This window comes from Arachis duranensis, chromosome 10, assembly GCF_000817695.3.
Source record: "Arachis duranensis cultivar V14167 chromosome 10, aradu.V14167.gnm2.J7QH, whole genome shotgun sequence".
NCBI classification, from domain to species: Eukaryota; Viridiplantae; Streptophyta; class Magnoliopsida; order Fabales; family Fabaceae; genus Arachis; species Arachis duranensis.
Window position 1 is genome coordinate 14367771 of NC_029781.3, and position 17040 is coordinate 14384810.

Consider the following 17040-nt stretch of genomic DNA (forward strand, 5'->3'; position numbering starts at 1 on the left):
GAAGTATGTATTTATGTATATTCTATAAATTTACCCGTTATTGATTGGAAATTAAAAATAGATATTCGACAGAAACATTTGCTTAATTAATACGGATATGCAAAAAATTTTTTCATTATTATAATAGATCTTCAAAAAAAAAAGTTTGTATCAAATAAAATATAATTCGATTTTCTTATATTAAAATTTTGGCTCATAAACACTAGAAGATTTTATGCGCCTTTTTAAAAAGATTAGATTCAATATTTTGTTAATCTTTATAATTTTTCTAAATTTGTAATTAAGATATTTTTTTTCTTTTAATTGGGTCCATATACAGTTTTTATTTTTGTAATTGAGTCTTTATCATTGTAAAAAATATTAGAGTTAATAAAATATTTTTTTACAAATTAAAAATACCCACAATTAAAAATTTAATTAAATCTTTGATTACATATTTTTTTCAGAAATAATATTTCATTTATTTTAACGTATTTAAAATAAAAATAACTTAATTATAAAATTAAAAATAATATAAAAATTTAATTAAAAATATATAAATTTAAATACAAATTTAATAAAATTATAAAGATCAACAAAATTATTAAACTTAAATAAAATCATGATATCTAGCTTAAATAAATATGTTATATAAAAACGACATCGTTAGTGACCATTGATTTTTTGGTAAATATGTAGTCATCAAATCATCATTTATAAAGGAGTGCAAACTACAAAATATAATTATTCACGTATGCATTTCTTTTTATTTACAAGTAATATCTTTGAATTGATAATAAAAATAGAATAATAATAATAAGTTTATATTGATATAGTCATATAATTCATTTTTATAAAAAAAATAACGAAAAACTAAATTTTTAATTGGAGCTAACTATTTTCACAAATGACAATACAATCTCTGACAAAAAGAAATAATTTTTTGAGTATATATCCATTTTGGTTCTCAAAGAATTTCGGACTAGACACTTTAATTTTCAACTAAAATTAATTATTTGATTGGTCCTTAACAATTAATTCCGTCAATCACTTAGATCTTTGGTTCCGTCAATTCTAACGGAAGACAAAATGATCCCTGACAACTCTAACAAGGGACAAATTGATTCTGTAACAGCCCAGACTACCTGCTAACACGATATTTGTAACAACCCAGCCTTCAATACGTCATGATCGTACCAAAAGTAAGGCATTACTAACCTGCTTTCCTTATTAACTATTTAATATTGAGCCTTTAGTTCGAACTCACATTTCAATCTTTAATAAAATGCTAGAAAGTTATTTATAACTCATTAGAAATCATATATCAGACATCACCAATTAATAATAGTTACATAATTACTAATAATAATAAATCATATACAAGTAAATCAGAATAAAACTCAGATACAATACATATCTCTCTGTATAAAATAAAAATCTTAAGCAACAAGTGAGGGAACTCTATGAAGGTAACACAACACTTAGATAAAGTCAATAATCGCCCGCAACTTCAAATTGAGTCTTCGAACCTATCACTGAAAGGGTGGAAGATTTTGGGGTGAGAACAAACCACACGTTCTCAGTAGGAGAGGGAATATCATCAATACATAGAAAGACTTGCAAATAGAATTAGTTTCATCATAAAGCAGTTTATCCTTGAAATTACCTTTTAGAAAAGTTTGGTACAAAGCTTACTTTGAAAGGTGTTTAAAGAAATCCCTTTAATTTACAAATCAGTAAGATGAATAGTTTAAAGAAGCAAAAAGGATCAAAGACGTGCCTAGTGACTTCCTATCCAACTTACCTTGCTCACTCATACCCGAACAATACATACATTAGAATACTCAGGCAACACCTAGTCCACCTACTTAAACTTTCATTACTACAAACAAAAATAATCATTCTCATCACATCTCCTCCAAAAAGGGTCTCTCAGATTAACATACACATACAGGACAAACAAGAAAATCACAGATAGGATTCAGGTACAGCAAGTAAAACAAGTAGTAAATAAACATGGCTAAGCAATTAGGCAAACCAAAACAATTGCACATTCAATCAAAACATACAAATGCATATGATGTATGTCTATTCTATGGCTGATGAGGCTCATCTGTCAGTTATCTAGCCAACCCGACAAGTCTAAATTATACTTAAACTGTCCCCCGACGTGCATTCACAAGAGTCTATGCATAGCTTTATCTCAAATAATCAATATTACTCAATGGGAGTAACATTCTCGGGAATTTATATAGTGCCCGATCACACTTACGTCGTAGGGTCAACAGAGTATGGAGTTTCCAACCTGGTACACGTGGTGGCAAGTCACAGCACTTTATCCAGAAAATCTCGTATCTCAGATCATTCAAATTCATAAGCCATATGAATAATTCAATTATAATTCATCAGGATCCACATCATTCTCAACCATATTTCATTCATCACAAATCTTGCCATTAATATCATAAATAATGTCATCAACCTCAATCATCATCCCCACAACACTATAATTAACCAGAATCATCATTAGATCTCAAACAACCTAATTGTCACTAAATTCCACCTTAATCTCAAAGACAACTCTCAAACAACTCACTAAATTCACCTCCAACTCAATACCACACATTCTCCATCATATTTCTTAAATTAACTTTCTTCCTCTTAACCGTTATATTCAGTTTCATTAAAAAAAAACTATAAACTCACTCTCTTATTCCCAATCCCTTGATTGTATACTTAGTTTACTATTTTAAAGCATTCTACTAGTTAATCAAATCTCGTTCCATCGCTAAAAGAAATCAAATGAATTTAAAACCACAAGTTAACCAAATCATAAGAATTCAATTCTTTGTAATAATCTTTAAAAATATTCAAAACATACTTCTTTTATTAAAGTTACTTAAATCAGAATTTTCTACCAAGTCACAACCAAAACTTCTTCAAAATTCTTAGAAAATTTCCAGTAGCACCTCCCCTAAAAACTGAAATATGCCACGCATTATAGGTCCCTCTTTTCAATCCTCAACATAATAAAAATCAGCCTTTCAATTTAACAATTTCAGATCCATTATTCAAGACCATTTGTTATCAATTTCTGTTTAAAATCCAAAATCAGCGCATTCAAACGATTTTACCATAGATTCAGAAAATCAACCAATAACCAACAAACCTAACCTTTCAGTTACAACAGAAAATCATTTTCAACATATACATTCATCTATTTGCATTAACTTACTAAGCTTGTCAGGTATTCAAAGTCCAGAATATTTTTATTTTAAAATAAACTCCTACCTCAATTTAGTTGAACCCGCGTATATTAAACGTGACAACTCCCTTCCCTTTTCGTTTCATGGTAGCAGCGGCAACAAATCCACAACGGTAATGGTAATTACAGCAGAATAGATAATTCAAATTGAATAGGTATCGAAAGTGAACACAGCCTTGAGAATTTCAAAACAGGGCATATACTAGAATTAAATCAAAACAAGCGTGGTAATGACAATAAAATGTGCAAATGGAACGTAATCAAGGAGAAGAGCAAACCAGAATTGAAATAGCAATATCAAACTCATCAACAGCAGCTCTAACAGTTTCCTGATGGCCTCAACACCACTATAATGGTCCTAACAACAAACAGGAAAACAGAGTAGCAGTACTAAACAGAGACATAGGTTCCCTTAGCTAGAATAGGAGAAAGACAGAGGAACAGGATGGAACCAAGTCAAGGATTAAAGCTTACAGTCTCAACAATGGAGGAATTGGGACCGAATCGGCCACTTCCATGACAGCTCTGGAAACACAGCAACAATTTTGATCCCAATTGACGGTAGTGGCGGTGGATTCAACCCCATCGACGATGGCAATAGCTCGTGCCAAGGACGACAACGGCAAGGCTCGAGGCACGATGGTGACTTCGCACATCATGGCGGCGGAACACAGCTCCGACAACCTTCGCGAGCGCCCTTTCTCTTTCTCCATCGCGGACCTTCTCTCCCTCTGACGCATCTCTCCGCATCCGTGGCGGCACAGCCGTGCTGACGCGATGGCGCTTGGCTCGGTGGCGACAATGGTGTGCAACGGTGGCGGCGGACCCTGCAGCGCCGGCCAGTTCCTTCCTTTCTTCCCTCTCTTTCTCCTCCGTTCTCCCCTGTTTTCTCGAATCTCCATCTCTTCTCGGTTCCCTAATTTAAAATTAGAAATAATATAATTTATTTTTTGTTTATAAAAATTAAAGTATTAAATTCTAAAATATCAATTATTTAAATTAAATCATATAAAATTTTGTTCTTTTACAACTGCTAAATTTTGTAATTTAAGTATAGAAAATTATTCAATAATAATGAAATTAAGTAAAATTTATATTTTAATTATCAAAATCTGATTTAATTATTTTCGATGAAATAATTTCTGAAAATAAAATCTCTAATAAATAAATAGATTTGAAATTGGCTCATAATAAAATTTTCCAAAATTTTTAAGTCTTACAATATTGTCCGCTTTGACACACAAGGCCTCACGGTTTTTGCCTTTGACCACTCGTCAAAACGCGTCATACGAGGGAGAGGTATCCACACCCTTATAAGGCATGCTTCGTTCTCCTCCCCAACCGATGTGAAAACTTACGATCCACATCCTTATAAGGCATAATTCTGACCCTTTTATTCGAAAACGACACTGTTCTTTAAAGACCAAAATGGATATATACCCTAATTTTTATATAACAAACCTGTTCATTGCACAAATTTTATGGTTAGTTATATATATTTGATACTTTTAAAGCAGATTAAAAAAATTGTAACTTTTATTTCATTAATTCTCTCCCACTTATTTTTTTTATGGAATACATAAAGATATGTTTGCTCGAAATACACATAATAAAACACAATAATAAGAAAAACACTCCACTTAATTAATTATTTTCTCCTGTGATCTAGAAGAAATATAGCTCTAATTATAGCAGCAGCAACCTCTTGGACCCGTACAACGACCATATGCAAAACTCTTAGATCCACATAACTTGTTGCAAGTTTCAGCATGACATTCTCCTTGAATGCAAAACATTGCTGCATCAGTCCTATACATTATTTCACCTCTTGCGTCTGCGATAATAATAAACACAACAAATAAATCGAAATGTGCATTTGAATGTAATATGATAACAATATATAGTATATTTGTATGAATATTTAAATAACTGAAATCTCCATATAAGAAATCTATGATCTCTCTCATGATCCTTTTATTGATTTTAGAAAAAGAGTTCAAACAAGTGCACCCGATTTTTATTATAAAATGAAATTTGAAAACAAAAGCAGTATTATTTAGTTTATAATTTAATACGTGAGCGACCTAGGATTCAATAGATTATCGGTAACAGTTACTCAATCAATAATTATATCATAATTTAACAACGAAAAAAGAATAGATCATACCATCCGATCACAAGAATACTTTATATGCAAAAGGAAAAAAAATATTTTTTAGAAAAAAGTGTAATAATAATGCTGGGAAACATTTTTAGTTACTTCAAACTTAAGCACAAAAATCAAAATGTAGGGATAATTAGTATAACTATCTTATGATAAAACAACAACGTAATTAAGTTTTAAAACAAATTTTGATACCTAATGTACTAGCGAAAAGTGAAGCCACGAAAAAAATGCACAAAACAACTAGAAACATATATTCAAAAGAAACTATGCTTAATTCCAGATATGCAAAAACCTTTCTTATTATCAATTTAATAGCCATTCTGCAAGAATCACTTTGTGTTCTCTTTCTTTCTTTCAATAATATGTCTAATCAACTGTATTGTTCATCTTATTTATAGGCTCTTGTTAAAATAAACTAACCCTAATATAATATTTTAATTATGACGATAATAAATTGGTCTTATGGGGTTGCAAATGCTGCTATCTCACACATTATTAGCATGTTTACTTACCCAATGATAAAATAAGGTGATTGCTACGATACGATGATAAATTAATACGTACCGATACGTTTAAGATATAGACAAATAACAATAAGCTAAGTAGAATTTATTTTCCACGTCATGCTACAGTACGATGATAAATTAATACGTACCGATACGTTTAAAATATGGACAAATAACAATAAGACATGTGGAATTTATTTTCCACGTCAACATTTAATTTTTTTTAAATATATAGTATATCACCACTTTTACTAAAACACCCTTTTAATTAAATAAAAATAAAAAATATTTATTTATTTAATTTTATAAAAAGACTTAAATATCTTTTTTTATTTAATTAAATAAAAATATCCTTTTAAATTAATCAAATTTTAGAATTCAATTAGTCCTAATTTTATAATTTTAAATAATTGAAATAATAAAATAAAAACATATTAAAAAAACAAGAAATCAAAATTGTTCTTCATCATAAACCTTCTAATTCATGTCTATGAAGATGTCAGTCTTCTTCATCTTCTTCTCTCCTCTTCCTATCCTCTCTCTCTCTCTGTACTCCTCGATCTCTCTCATCTGTCTCTGCGTCGCACGCAAACAGCTAAACGCGAACCTATCCCTCCCATCACCCTTGAACCCATCCTTCCTCTCTCCGTCATCCATCTCACTCCCTCACCTCCGTCCATCGCCCGCCGCCGTCGCCGAAACGAGCTTCGAAGCCACCATCGTTATCGTGCAGCTCTGTTCCACCATCATGCAGCTACTGTTTCAGCTTTGAAAGCACCGTCGCGCAATTCGGTTCCATCGTCGCCGGGCTTGCCTCCTTTTTCCGTCGAGCAGCTCTGTTCCATCGTCGCCGGCACTATCTCTGTTCCACCTGTCATCCCTTCGGTCGTGCCCTTGTCCCCCTCTTGCTCAGGATCTGCTCTGCTCTGTTCTAGGGCTTCTAGCTTCTAGGTAAGTTTTTTTATAACGATTATTGAATAATTGTTGTTAATAACAGTAGAAATTTAGTACTACTGTGGAGTGCTTGAATAGGAGTACTTGTAACTATGATTCAGGGATGGTGTTGAATGTTGATATATTTTTTTTATAAGTCATGCCTATTTGGTTTATACTCTATGAACGGGGTTGAAGTTGAAAAGAAGTGCACACAAAAATATGAAAAGTACCCAAAAATGAATTCAGAGGAAGGAACAAAGTAAAAGAAGGAACCGTAAGAAAAATATCCCTTTGGTGGATCCTGAATCTAAATAGAAATGAAACTATATAATAGACAAGAAAGTGCACTCAATGAGGTATAATAAGTAAGAACATGTTGTAATGATATATACATTTAGAGTGAACGTTTTTCTTTTGCCTTAAAGTATGTTAAACTCTAAAATAAACTATCTAGCATCTAACAATGTCAGAAATTTCATTAGCTGATTTTACTGCACAATTCCCTGATGAAAAGCCAAACTGATGTGGATAAAAAGCAGGTCCCTTGGCCTTGGTAATGGTTTCTCACCATTCAGCGTTAGAACTATGGCTGACATGTCTGGCCTATTCTCTGGTCTCTCTTGTACACATAAAAGCCCTATGTGAATGCATCTTAGCACTTCAGATTCTGCTGCAGCAACTGAGTCAGTTAATGATTCATCTATAAGCTCCAATGGCCTCTCTTCACACCACAGCCTCCATATGCCTAGAGCACATGAAAATTGAACTTTTGAATTGTGAGATCACTTTGGAATCTGCAAACAAAAATACAGTGAGATTAAGTTGAATAATCTTTAGGCTTACATGCCCAAGAAGGTCAAGATCATTATCATAAAAAAAATCCCTATTTTTGTTAGCAAAAGCTTCTACTAGCCTCAGTCTGAAGGAGCATGTTAGAGATATTAGTCAAGTTAGAGAAAGTTAGTTAGAGGTTATGATAGCTGTCACTATACTGTTAAGAAGTAGCTATACATTTGTTTAGTTTGTTAGACACTAATGCTTGTATAAATACACACTCACCAACTTGTATCAACTAGTTTTCATTCTCATCAAAAACAGCATTCCTTCACTCTCTTTGTTCTCTCTCTTCAATTCCTTTCACTCTCTGATACCTTCAAAAACGAACAAGATATTTGACCTACAATTCCTTTCACTCTCTGATACATCAGCAATTTTTCTACTCTTGTTGCAAATCCATGGCTAGTATTGCAAACTTCTGCTTTCTTCCATTGCACTCTTCAACTACCAAATATTAGTAATCTCAGTGTTAAGGAAGCTCCTAAAATAGAAGCCTTAGAACAAATAGAGAAAGCCTGAACTAGTATATCTCCTATAAATAGCAAGCTGGTTTTATTCCATTATTCCATATATCATCCTGGAATTTTTACACAGATTTTGTTCTTCTAATGTCTCATTTTGTCCTTAGTTGTTTTGCTTTATTAATTATCATCATAAATCATAAGTATATATTAATGTTTGCATTTAGTTCTTACAGATGTCCAAAGAGAGAATAAATTGTTCTTTATAAATATATTCTGAATTTTCTTGAGTATATATCTCCACTAATCTCACAATCTATATAATCATTCACAACCTAAAGAATAAGTTTCCTCTAATTTTCAAATTTTCAGGCACAAGTATTTTACTGAGCCGTAAAACTAAGAGAACATGTGATTTAAACCTATCCTCTTAGTTCTTACCATTAAAATCACTGTCCTTGGAAGACCCTGAAAATTTTGGATCATCTTTGCCGTCCCATTCCACACTGGTACTTGAGTCCAAACTACCTTCCTGCAGAGATTCCTTAACTCCTTGACTATCTGAAAAGTCTGCAACTGCATCTGAAAACACCTCATCTTCTGATCTATTTATTTTATCTCCAATTCCACTATCATCCTTCTCCTTGTTGCCTATATTCAAGACCTCTGGACCTGACATAACCTAATAAACAGAATATCAGCACAAACATAAAACAACCTAGCCATTTTAGAACATAGCACTAATATCAAAGACCATTTATACATAAAAAACCATATATTCTCACCAAGTCAACACACTACATTAGACACTGCATATTTACACTCTGGAAAAAGAAGAAAAAATCACCTGGGGATTTTTTATCATCATCAGAACCATGTCCATCATCTGAGCCGTTTGAGCGAGATTGTTCCTCGGAGGAACATAGCTTGTAACCTTCAATGGTTCCACAGATCTTCTTGTGAGCACGCCTGTGCTTGGCACTTGGATGTGGATTCGGGAAAGGCCATCCACATTTGTGACAGAGATGAACTCCATGACTCTCATGCCCTACAGACCCCAAGGAAAAAGAACAGCTTAAAAACATCCCAACTAACAGTTTAACAAATTTAATCTTTCAAATGACCCCAGATATAATTTCCATAACCAAACAACCCAAAATCTCAAAAAGACGGGCACTTTTCATAAGGGGGAATAGAGTTTTCATATAAAAAGCATTAGTAACTAGAGTTTTCCTATAAAAAGCATTGATGATGATAATAATAATAACAACAACAACAATATCAATAATGATAATTACAACAGTTTCTGCTCAAGATATCAAGATCATATTAACTAACCTTTTGGATCATTTATAGCCTTAGATCCAGCACAGCACAGTGAAAGAACTTGAAGCCTCAACAAACAAAATTTCGATACCCAATTTAAAAAAGAAACTAAAAAGTTAATTCCTAAAGTGGGTCACAAGATTTACATCCTTAATCGTCACAGGACCAACCTCAGAGAGAAGGTCCAAGCATGGTGGTAGAATCTCTTTGGAAGCATGGATTGAGCCATACTAAACAATTAGGAGCAGTTTAACATGGCAGGAGCAATTTTACCATGGCAAGTTTTCATCTTCCACTCAATGAACAATTTATTAAATCAACCACAACAAAACATAATATAACAATCAAAAGGTAGAGAACAACACCAAAACAATAATTTCTCAAATTAACAAGTTAATAAGATCAATTAAAACTGAAAATCAAAATAACAAGAACAATTAACATTTTAAACTACAGCAAACTAACAACAAAATAAGAACTAGAAAACATACTAACCATGAAAACAACAATAAAAAAAACAATTACTGAATAATTAATACAAGAAAGAACAAGAAGGAAAAAAAATCACCCTAGGATGGAGCAGTTCTGAAATTCAAACAGTAGAGGGAAAGTGAGGAGCTTTAAATTGCGACGGAGATGGCTGAATGGAGGTTATAACTTTAAGCAATCAATTTCTGGGAAGCAGCCAGTTCAACTGTTAAGATGAAAGATGATTTGCCAGCTTCCCTCAGATACCGCACGTCTCCATTCATCAGCTTCAGCAACTTTCTGCTGATGAGCAGACTAATACCCTCCTCGGATTCTTGTCCCTCTCGTCCGAACATTTGGTTCAGTAATGTTTCCGGAACACCAACACCATCATGTGTTATGCTGCAAAGATAGCAAAAACAATCAGTGAACCACTTAAGTAGTAGTTAGATGATCACATGTGGGAATGTCACAAGTTTCTTGTTCCCATAAAGTTGAGGTACAACAAAGGAATATATAGTATGCATGGAACAATTATCTTATCTCCAAGTTAGCCAAATGAACTGATTTGCCTAATTGATCTTTTGTTAAAGAGGCTGCAACAACAACTTGACCTCCGGTTGGTGTAAAATTGATGCAAATCAATAAGAAGTCAGCCAAGACTTGCTGCAGCCTAAGACTATCACCATATAAGGTTTCTGTCATGATGTGCTCCGTGACTTCGTTGATTATATGGATACCCATTGCCTTGCTCTTTGTCATGACCTGACTTAGACAGGCAACAAAAACTTGATGCAGAGTGAATTCAACCATTTCCAAATTCAAGTAGCTGTTCAGAGTACAAGAATGAAAGGAATTTAATATTGTCATAAATAACATCATCATAATCATATTCATAAATCATACCCATCAATGATACGGTCAAGATCTGAGTCATCGAGAATTTTGCTAAGCTGGCGTTGGCACTGAGCCACTGAGTGCCAGTGTGCAAAAGTTGTTTTTGCTCAATTCCCAACTCAGTATTCTCCAACAATTTTCGAGAGAACACAATCCCACACAAAGGATTCCAAATTTACCTTTTCATATAAGTTAAAGCTTTGAGTCTCTTCAAGGCAGTTTGTTCGGATAAACACTGAATATGCAATGCTTGTTGAAGCTCAGGGCTAGCTGTCTGTAAGAAGCAGAAGACTCCAGTAACTTCACCCTCTACATTCAATTTCTTGCTCACAAAAAGCAAGCATTCTACATACTTGCCCTTCCGAGTGAAGAAACCAAAAGTAGCCTTCTCTGTTTCCACACCAGTCATGGCATTGTTAAGAAGGAACTCAGTATGTGACTACAAACCATAAGGTGATTGCAGTTTATAGGGCTGTTCTGAGGACAATACCTGCTTACCATTTGTGAAGGTTGTCTCTTCGGGGATGTCAAAGGTTCCATTGGCTAATAACTGGCGAGCACGTTCGCGTGTATTGTATAGTTTGTCCCTCACATCACCAAGAATAACAAGATATGGCTCATTTGGAGGAATCTGCTTCCAAAATTCTGAAAGAATGAAGAAATTATTACAATGAGACATTCAAGAGCAACTGAATTTTACTTGCCAAGTATTCAACTCTAAATGAATCAATAGGTATGGATAGTTCAGTTTTGTAGATTCCAATGAAGACTTCAATAGTTCATTATGCAATTCAGAGAAAAGTAGAACATACCAATGTAATGTTTTGCATCTCTCCTTGAGGACAAGAAAGAACTGAATAATTAATACAAGAAAGAATAGCAAGATCAATTAAAACATATCTTCTAACAGCAAAGTATCCAGGTAAGTCGGTAAGTTAATAAGATCAATTAGAACTTAAAATCAAAATAACAAGAACAATTAACATTTTAAACTACAGCAAACTAACAACAAAATAAGAACTAGAAAACATACTAACCATGAAAACAACAATAAAAAAAATAATAACTGAATAATTAATACAAGAAAGAACAAGACGAAGGAAAAAAATCACCCTTAGGATGGAGCAGTTCTGAAATTCAAGCAGTACAGGGAAAGGGAGAAGCTTTAAATCGCGACGGAGATGGCTGAATGGAGGCAGACAATGGCGGAACAGTGGCTGAAAGGCCGCAGAACAGAGGCTGAACAGAGGCTCGAACACGCGGCGTAGAGGACTGAACAGAGGGCTACGCAGCTCGAACAAGGGTTGGCCAAAAAACAGACGCAGAAGTTGGCCAAAAAGGAGGCAGATCGGCGGCGAACAAGGGCGACGTCTTGCCGAAGCTGTAGCAGCGGCGGTGGCTGGATGTTGAGGAACGGTGACGAGAGATGGCTGCTTAAGTGCTTCCTCCAAGCTGCGTTCGAGTTCTCTTCTGTCTTCTCTGCGTTCTTCAGTGTGTTCGTTCAGAGGCCAGAGAGAGAGAAGTGAGGGAGTGAGGAGGAGCTCGATGAGAGGAAGGAGGAGAGTGGCTGAGTGAGACTGTGAGAGAGGAGAGGCCAAGAAGGTGCTGCGCGTTTTGGTTACTGGTTAGGGTTCGGCACCCGTTTTGAGCAAATTTTAGAAAACCGGTCGGGTCCCAGTTCGGTTCGACCGACCGGTTCTCGACCAGTTCGACAGTCCAACAACGGTTTTTGAATCTCTTCTCAGCTTCGAAGGTGAATGTTCATATAAATTAGAGATGCCTAAGGTACATTAGCATGACTCAAGGAGCCTATTCTTTCACAGCTTTTATGCCAAGGAGGTTCCAGTTCACCATTCCTATTATTTATAGGCTTCCAGTCTCCTCAGAAGTCTGCTCTTCCATCTTCACAAAATTCACCTGGCTCTCTTACTCACCTTCGCGTTATATGACCGATTCATTTTTTATACCGGTTCACGGTTCGACTGATCGGTTCAAACGGGTTTTCAGAATCTTGGTCCGAACCGCTTTTTCCCACGGTTCACGATTTGATCGGTTCAACCAGTCGGTTCGAACTGTTTTCAGAACTTTGCGCTTTTTCCTTATTCCAAAAATCTGGCCAGGTGACGGTTCGACAGTTTAATTACGGTTTTTGAAATTGGGAGTTTTAACATTTGGTATCTGGTTATTTTTGATTTGTTCAATCATCAAACAATTCTGCTAGACTCTCTACTGATTGCTTCAGATAAAGAGCAAAAGATATCGAGTATAGTAAAGCTGGTAAATTAACTTTCCCCATTTTCATTTTTACGACAATTTTTATAGGTTTCAAATATCGTCCTTTATTTAATTTTTTTCCTATATGAATAGGCAAAATATATGGAAGATATGCTCAAGTATGACTCATTCTATAAATATAACACTCCATTCAGGCCAAGGATACTTGATTTTGCATTTGTGGATATGCTAGAAACAGGAGAACAAGCTCCTGACTCGTAAGAAATATCTGTATTTGTGTTTTTCTATTTCAAATTTTTATCTGCATAAGCTAACCGCGTCTTATTTAACACAGTAATGATTGTGGGGTATGGGTGACAATCTGGATGACAAACTACAGAAAGACGTATAGTTATACAATAAATGTAATTTTCTTTTGCTAAAAAAAATAGTACTTCAATTGCTAATGTGTATGGTTTTGTTGGTAACTTAAAATATTTATATTTTTCAAGTTAATGATGGTACAAGGATGCGACTTGGGTTGGATTTGATTCTAAGGCCCCACAACTTGATGCTGCATAATGTCATTGACTCTGCTACCAGGATTTACAATAAGTATAAACAAAAGGAGTCAAACAAAAATTAAAAAATCGTAATTGTCATGTAGTCATGTTTAGTTTATATTAACTATTAAGAGTTGTTAGTTTCATCTCTTTTACTTAAAAAATTATTATGCACTATATTTTTGGTGGACTTTTTTTGAAAATTAATGTTTCTGTCTTTCGTTCAATTATAGTTGAATTTAGGTGAAACTTAATTTTTACTCTAGCATTTTGATTCCTTGAACCACTTCTGTATTGTAAGCTTAATTGAAAATTTGATACTAAAATATATTAAGCATTTTAAAATAAAAACAATATCAGAGAATGGTTATAATCTATCTTCTTAAAATCGATTCGGACCAGTCGGTTGAACCGGTTGAACCATGGACCTCTACAAAAAACAACTCAAACAAATGTTAAAACCCCCAATTTCAAAAACCGCAATTGAACTGTCGAACCGGCCAGAAACTGATTGGTTGAACCGAACCTTGACCTGGCCAGTTTTTTGGAATAAGGGAAAAACACAGTTCTGAGCGCGGTTCGAACCGACTGGTTGAACCAGTCAAATCGTGAACCGAGGGAAAAAGCAGTTCGGACTAAGATTCTGAAAACCCATTCGAACCGGTCGGTCGAACCGTAAACGGGGATAAAAAACGAATCGGTCATATATCAAAACCGAAAGATTCAGAAACCATCGATGGACCGTCGAACTGGTCGAGAACCGGTCGGTCGAACCGAACCGGGACCCAACCGGTTTTCAAAATTTGCTCAAAACGGGTGCCGAACCCTAACCAGTAACCAAAACGCGCAGCACCTTCTTGGCCTCTCCTCTCTCACAGTCTCACTCAGCCACTCTCCTCCTTCCTCTCATCGAGCTCCTCCTCACTCCCTCACTTCTCTCTCTCTGGCCTCTGAACGATCACACTGAAGAACGCAGAGAAGACAGAAGAGAACTCGAACGCAGCTTGGAGGAAGCACCGAAGCAGCCATCTCTCGTCGCCGTTCCTCAACGTCCAGCCACCGCCGCTGCTACAGCTTCGGCGCAACGTCGCCCATGTTCGTCGCCGATCCGCCTCCTTTTTGGCCAACTTCTGCGTCTATTTTTTGGCCAACCCTTGTTCGAGCTGCGTAGCCCTCTATTCAGTCCTCTACGCCGCGTGTCCGAGCCTCTGTTCAGCCTCTGTTCCGCGGCCTTTCAGCCACCGTTCCGCCCTTGTCTGCCTCCATTCAGCCATCTCCGTCGCGATTTAAAGCTCCTCCCTTTCCCTGTACTGTTTGAATTTCAGAACTGCTCCATCCTAAGGGTGATTTTTTTTCCTTCGTCTTGTTCTTTCTTGTATTAATTATTCAGTTATTTTTTTTATTGTTGTTTTCATGGTTGGTATGTTTTCTAGTTCTTATTTTGTTGTTAGTTTGCCGTAGTTTAAAATGTTAATTGTTCTTGTTATTTTGATTTTAAGTTCTAATTGATCTTATTAACTTGTTAATTTGATAAATTATTGTTTTGGTGTTGTTCTCTACCTTTTGATTGTTATATTGTGTTTTGATGTGGTTGATTTAATAAATTGTTCATTGAGTGGAAAATGAAAACTTGCCATGGTAAAATTGCTCCTGCCATTGTCAAAACTGCTCCTATTGGTTTAGTATGGCTCAATCTATTCTTCCAAAGAGATTCTACCACCATGCTTGGACCTTCTCTCTGAGGTTGGTCCTGTGATGATTAAGGATGTAAATCTTGTGACCCACTTTAGGAATTAACTTTTTAGTTTCTTTTTTAAATTGGGTATCGAAATTTTGTTTGTTGAGGCTTCAAGTTCTTTCACTGTGCTGTGCTGGATCTAAGGCTATAAATGATCCAAAAGGTTAGTTAATATGATCTTGATATCTTGAGCAGAAACTGTTGTAATTATCATTATTGATATTGTTGTTGTTGTTATTATTATTATCATCATCAATGCTTTTTATAGGAAAACTCTAGTTACTAATGCTTTTTATATGAAAACTCTATTCCCCCTTATGAAAAGTGCCCGTCTTTTTGAGATTTTGGGTTGTTTGGTTATGGAAATTATATCTGGGGTCATTTGAAAGATTAAATTTGTTAAACTGTTAGTTGGGATGTTTTTAAGCTGTTCTTTTTCCTTGGGGTCTGTAGGGCATGAGAGTCATGGAGTTCATCTCTGTCACAAATGTGGATGGCCTTTCCCGAATCCACATCCAAGTGCCAAGCACAGGCGTGCTCACAAGAAGATCTGTGGAACCATTGAAGGTTACAAGCTATGTTCCTCCGAGGAACAATCTCGCTCAAACGGCTCAGATGATGGACATGGTTCTGATGATGATAAAAAATCCCCAGGTGATTTTTTCTTCTTTTTCCAGAGTGTAAATATGCAGTGTCTAATGTAGTGTGTTGACTTGGTGAGAATATATGGTTTTTTATGTATAAATGGTCTTTGATATTAGTGCTATGTTCTAAAATGGCTAGGTTGTTTTATGTTTGTGCTGATATTCTGTTTATTAGGTTATGTCAGGTCCAGAGGTCTTGAATATAGGCAACAAGGAGAAGGATGATAGTGGAATTGGAGATAAAATAAATAGATCAGAAGATGAGGTGTTTTCAGATGCAGTTGCAGACTTTTCAGATAGTCAAGGAGTTAAGGAATCTCTGCAGGAAGGTAGTTTGGACTCAAGTACCAGTGTGGAATGGGACGGCAAAGATGATCCAAAATTTTCAGGGTCTTCCAAGGACAGTGATTTTAATGGTAAGAACTAAGAGGATAGGTTTAAATCACATGTTCTCTTAGTTTTACGGCTCAGTAAAATACTTGTGCCTGAAAATTTGAAAATTAGAGGAAACTTATTCTTTAGGTTGTGAATGATTATATAGATTGTGAGATTAGTGGAGATATATACTCAAGAAAATTCAGAATATATTTATAAAGAACAATTTATTCTCTCTTTGGACATCTGTAAGAACTAAATGCAAACATTAATATATACTTATGATTTATGATGATAATTAATAAAGCAAAACAACTAAGGACAAAATGAGACATTAGAAGAACAAAATCTGTGTAAAAATTCCAGGATGATATATGGAATAATGGAATAAAACCAGCTTGCTATTTATAGGAGATATACTAGTTCAGGCTTTCTCTATTTGTTCTAAGGCTTCTATTTTAGGAGCTTCCTTAACACTGAGATTACTAATATTTGGTAGTTGAAGAGTGCAATGGAAGAAAGCAGAAGTTTGCAATACTAGCCATGGATTTGCAACAAGAGTAGAAAAATTGCTGATGTATCAGAGAGTGAAAGGAATTGTAGGTCAAATATCTTGTTCGTTTTTGAAGGTATCAGAGAGTGAAAGGAATTGAAGAGAGAGAAC

General features: G+C 35.0%; 3 protein-coding genes and 1 pseudogene across 6 annotated transcripts; 1 reads left to right on the forward strand and 3 right to left on the reverse strand.

Moving 5' to 3' along the window:
* Positions 1-7129: 7129 nt before the first annotated feature.
* On the reverse strand, positions 7130-9627 carry LOC107469205 (uncharacterized). 3 transcript variants are annotated; one of them, XM_052255428.1, is made up of 4 exons: positions 9490-9516; positions 8999-9199; positions 8593-8833; positions 7131-7647 (listed from the first exon to the last, which is right to left on the reverse strand). In XM_052255428.1, the coding sequence occupies exons 1-4, from the start codon at positions 9499-9501 to the stop codon at positions 7577-7579; spliced, it is 525 nt and encodes a 174-aa protein (XP_052111388.1). In that variant the 5' UTR covers positions 9502-9516; the 3' UTR covers positions 7131-7576. The 3 variants fall into 3 exon arrangements, with proteins under 3 accessions (XP_020988254.2, XP_052111388.1, XP_052111387.1); XM_021132595.2 differs by having other exon boundaries at positions 7130-7647; positions 8593-8823; positions 8999-9627; XM_052255427.1 differs by lacking the exon at positions 7131-7647 and adding an exon at positions 7666-8134 and having other exon boundaries at positions 8593-8823; positions 8999-9627.
* An 852-nt stretch (positions 9628-10479) lies between these two features.
* Positions 10480-11382, reverse strand: LOC127742834 (phytochrome A-2-like; annotated as a pseudogene).
* LOC127742836 (uncharacterized) lies at positions 11339-14648 on the reverse strand. The gene is made up of 4 exons (XM_052255566.1): positions 14553-14648; positions 14082-14151; positions 11955-12463; positions 11339-11487 (listed from the first exon to the last, which is right to left on the reverse strand). The coding sequence occupies exons 1-4, from the start codon at positions 14646-14648 to the stop codon at positions 11431-11433; spliced, it is 732 nt and encodes a 243-aa protein (XP_052111526.1). The 3' UTR covers positions 11339-11430.
* A 412-nt stretch (positions 14649-15060) lies between these two features.
* On the forward strand, positions 15061-17029 carry LOC107469168 (uncharacterized). 2 transcript variants are annotated; one of them, XM_021132917.2, is made up of 5 exons: positions 15061-15362; positions 15465-15520; positions 15811-16011; positions 16187-16417; positions 16876-17029. In XM_021132917.2, exons 1-5 carry the CDS (start codon positions 15304-15306, stop codon positions 16938-16940), a joined length of 612 nt encoding a protein of 203 aa, XP_020988576.2. In that variant the 5' UTR covers positions 15061-15303; the 3' UTR covers positions 16941-17029. The 2 variants fall into 2 exon arrangements, with proteins under 2 accessions (XP_020988576.2, XP_052111386.1); XM_052255426.1 differs by having other exon boundaries at positions 15061-15520; positions 16177-16417.
* Positions 17030-17040: the final 11 nt, after the last annotated feature.